Genomic DNA, 3,456 nt, shown 5'->3' on the forward strand with positions numbered 1-3,456 from the left:
TTCTGTTCTACTAGCCACACTGCAACTGTTCAGTAGTTCTGGTGTTGGACAGCACAGGCATAGGATGTCACAACTGTTGGGAGAAATTCTGTCAAACAATGCTATTCTAAGATAAAGTGAACGGGAGAGGGTCGGAAAGAAAGGGCAGAACTGGGGAGAGAAGATTGGAGGGGAGGAAATGGAAGAGGAAGAAGGACAAGAAGACAAGAGGAGAAGGGAAGAAGAGGAAGGAAGGGAAGGAGAGGGCTCTCCGTTGAGTTTGAGGGTTGAAAATCTTTAGAAGGTAAGAGGAGCTAGAAAGGAAGAGGGAGATGTCACACCAGTGAAGTAGGATTGAGGCTAGCCATAAAAAATAAAGTCCTAGGGCCAGAAATGTAGCTCAGTTGAGCCCTTAGCATGTGTAGGGCCCTGGGTTCAATCCCCAGCCCTGGAAAAAAAACAAAAAGGCAGGAGCCAGGGATGTACCTCAGTGGCACAGGCCCTGCCTGGCAAGCGCAAGGTCTTGAGTTCAATTTCTGGTACCAAAAAAAGGTAAAATAGTAAAAGGAAAAATATCTTGCTATTCATTTGCCAGCGTTCCAGAAATGAAGGTCACAGCAGGATAATCCTTACCTCTCCAGGAGGTCTCAGTCATATAAGAAAATGATAGACTACAACAGCACAAACCTCAAACGTAGGTATAAAGGAGTACCAACTCCTTTATAAACGTAGGTATAAAGTGAGTGTGTCTAGGGAGTGTGTCCAAAGGTCTAGAACCAGCAGCAGCAGAAGCAGGACTTCAGGCCCCACTCCCAACTTGCAGTACACATGTTCTAGGCAAACAAAGCACCGCCACCACCGCCACCATCTTGCGACTTCTGCTACACCCACTTCCACTCCTAGGCAGAGGAAAGCCTCTGCCCACCTCCTCTGGCTGAGCTGTCACCATCTTGAAAAAGCCCTTAGGAGAACTATAGGCTACAATGCAGAAGTAAAATGACCTCACTAGTGACCCTGAAACTTGGACGTCTGCCTCCCCCTGTCCCCACCAAGGTGCAGGCCTAGCCTGTGCCCTGGGCTTACTTATGATTGAGTTGTCCTCTCTGAGACCTTTTGGGATTGTGTCCAGGGGTGCTGGCTGTGCCCAAGGGGGCCAGGGGCACGAGAATAGGTCCAGCCATTGGGGACGGGCTAGCAAGGAGGGACTGGTGCCCATGTCAAGGGGCATCGTGAGTTGGCGCAGGACAAGCCACGAGCCTCCGTTGTGTCTGGAAGTGCCCAGTAGGCTGAGGAGACCTAAAGAGCAGAAGGCAAGGAGCTTAGGGGCCAGGGCCCAGTACTCCTGGGTCTCTTAGATTGTCCTACCTCTAGTTTAGTTTCCAAGGGGGAGGAACTATGACATGGTAAATCCTTTCCTCACATATCTGTCACTCAGATATTTTTCCTCTCATCCCAAGATCTTTTGCCCAAGACTTTGTCACACTGTACAGGTTGCCCTTCCTCCCTCTAGAAGCTGTCCTCCTCTCCCCCACAACCTCACCCAAACCCAGACCATCCTGGGCCCTGGAGTATCTCAGACCATCCTCTGTGTTGTTTTGAATGGACCCAAGGTGATTTTGGGGGGAAATCCTAATCCAAGACAGTAAACTCCCCTAGATGTCCCTGCACCCTGTCAAACCAAAGCTCAAGGGCCATGGTCATCAAGCCAAGCCTTCTCCATGGCTATCCCCCTTCTATGGCCCACAAGAGGGTCTGGACCCCTGAAACATGAGGCCAGGGTCTCTGGCACCTCAAGGACTTATCCTCATGATGTGCCTGGGGTAAGGGGTATTTAGGACACCAAAGAGGTGCTGTTCTAGCTCATTCTCCAACTCCCTCCTAACTCCTCCTCCTCCCATGATGGTAAGGCTGGGACTCCATCCTACCTGGTTACCTTGGCAGAGCTGGAAGTCCAGGCCAGGAGTCAGGGAGCCACTCGAGTCTCTCAGTGCCTTGGTCTTATGGCAACAACCCAGTTGTGCAGCTGGTTTTTTCCCTTCATGCCTCCACTACCTGCTGGAAAGACAGGTGTCAAGGGAGGGTCTGAAGGTTCTCCACTTATAAGCCTGGCTACTAGGAAGGGCTTCCCCCTAAAATTTCTGTCCTCGCTTCAATTTGCCTATCTGTAAAACCAAGGTTTGAACTGGTTGATATGCAAGGACTTCTGTAGTTCTGACAGAAGTCAGTGTTGTTCTAGTAGGCATAGAAAGAGGATTCTAGGGCTGGGAGATAGCTTGGCGGTCTAACCACCTGCTTAGCAAGCACAAGAACCCAAGTTCAATCCCTGGTACTGCATGCTATACCAGTCCTGGGACCCCAGGTAGACCGTGCTGGCCACCACTACCAGGCGTGGTGGTGCACACCTGTAATCCCAGAACTGAGGAAGCTGAGACAGGAGAATCACTATGAGTCTAAGCTGCATAGTGAGACCCTGCACCAAATAAATAAATAAATAAATATTTTTAAAAAGAAAGAAGATTTTATGAAAATTAATCAGTGAGCAATGAGGTGCAGAGGTGACCTGAAAGGAGAAAGGAAGGACTCTTCTGTCGCCTCTCACACCCACCGAGGTGTCACCCACAGGCAGCTGCTGCCCGCCTGCCCACCTCCTTCCTTCCCCTGCCACGAGCACTGCTGCAGAGCCAGCTGGAGGTTCTGTAGGGCCGCGGAGCATTGAGGGGCCGCCCTTTCCATGTGGAGAGGGGTCCGTGTCTCCACCAACCAGCGACTCCGCATCATCCAACCTCACCCAGACAGCTTTGCCAGGCCGCTGGGACGATGTCAGTGTCTTATCACCCCGACTGCCCCAGACTCTGCTCCCTGGCCAGAGAGGAAGCCTGAGTGAGCTGAGAGTCCCGAGGGACCCAGCCCTGTGACAGATGCCCTGAGTGCTCAGCTGTCTCCTGAGTCAGCATCTGGCTTCTTTAAGACCACACAATGCAGGAACCACCAGGCACGCCCTCCTCACGACCCCCCCATCTTCCTTCACCCCAAATGCCCCCATCCTAAAAATCTCACTCCCATGTCTCAACAGCCCGCCAAGCCCCCTTTCCTTTCCCTCTCTGCTGATTCTTCCCCAAGCCTGTCTGCCTCAGCCCCCAAGTACTGTGAGCCCAGAGGTGACCTGTGTGTCTCAGCACCTGGCTCTGTGGTGGTCTTCTTGGCTGAGGAAGAAAGGAGGCGGGAAGGAGAGAGTGGCTGCCTGTTACTGAGGCCCCAGTGGGTGTGAGAGGTGACAGGAAGGTGCTGCTTTTCAAGTTGCTTCAGATAGGAAGAGGGGGGCAGCCAGGGAGGCCTGGGGGCTGGGTGAGACCTGACAGGACCCTCCACCCATCTTTTACATCCCTGTGACTATTCTACAGAATGACTTGCCAGGATTAGACTGAGGTGAACTGAACTATGGCACCCCAGCATGCGTGCGTGTGTGTGTGTGCCTGC

General features: G+C 52.3%; 1 protein-coding gene across 1 annotated transcript in view; it reads right to left on the bottom strand.

Moving 5' to 3' along the window:
* Znf683 (zinc finger protein 683) overlaps window positions 1-3,219 on the bottom strand; it is a 7,850-nt gene extending 4,631 nt beyond the window's left edge. The window contains exons 1-3 of the mRNA XM_023703079.1: window positions 3,159-3,219; window positions 1,905-2,034; window positions 1,063-1,275 (exon numbers count right to left, since the gene is read on the bottom strand). Coding sequence (XP_023558847.1) covers window positions 1,063-1,207 — 145 coding nt within the window. The 5' untranslated portion in view covers window positions 1,208-1,275; window positions 1,905-2,034; window positions 3,159-3,219. The remainder of the gene's footprint in view (window positions 1-1,062; window positions 1,276-1,904; window positions 2,035-3,158) is intronic.
* Window positions 3,220-3,456: the final 237 nt, after the last annotated feature.

Source organism: Octodon degus, unplaced genomic scaffold, assembly GCF_000260255.1.
Source record: "Octodon degus isolate 3935 unplaced genomic scaffold, OctDeg1.0 scaffold00163, whole genome shotgun sequence".
Lineage (NCBI taxonomy): Eukaryota > Metazoa > Chordata > Mammalia > Rodentia > Octodontidae > Octodon > Octodon degus.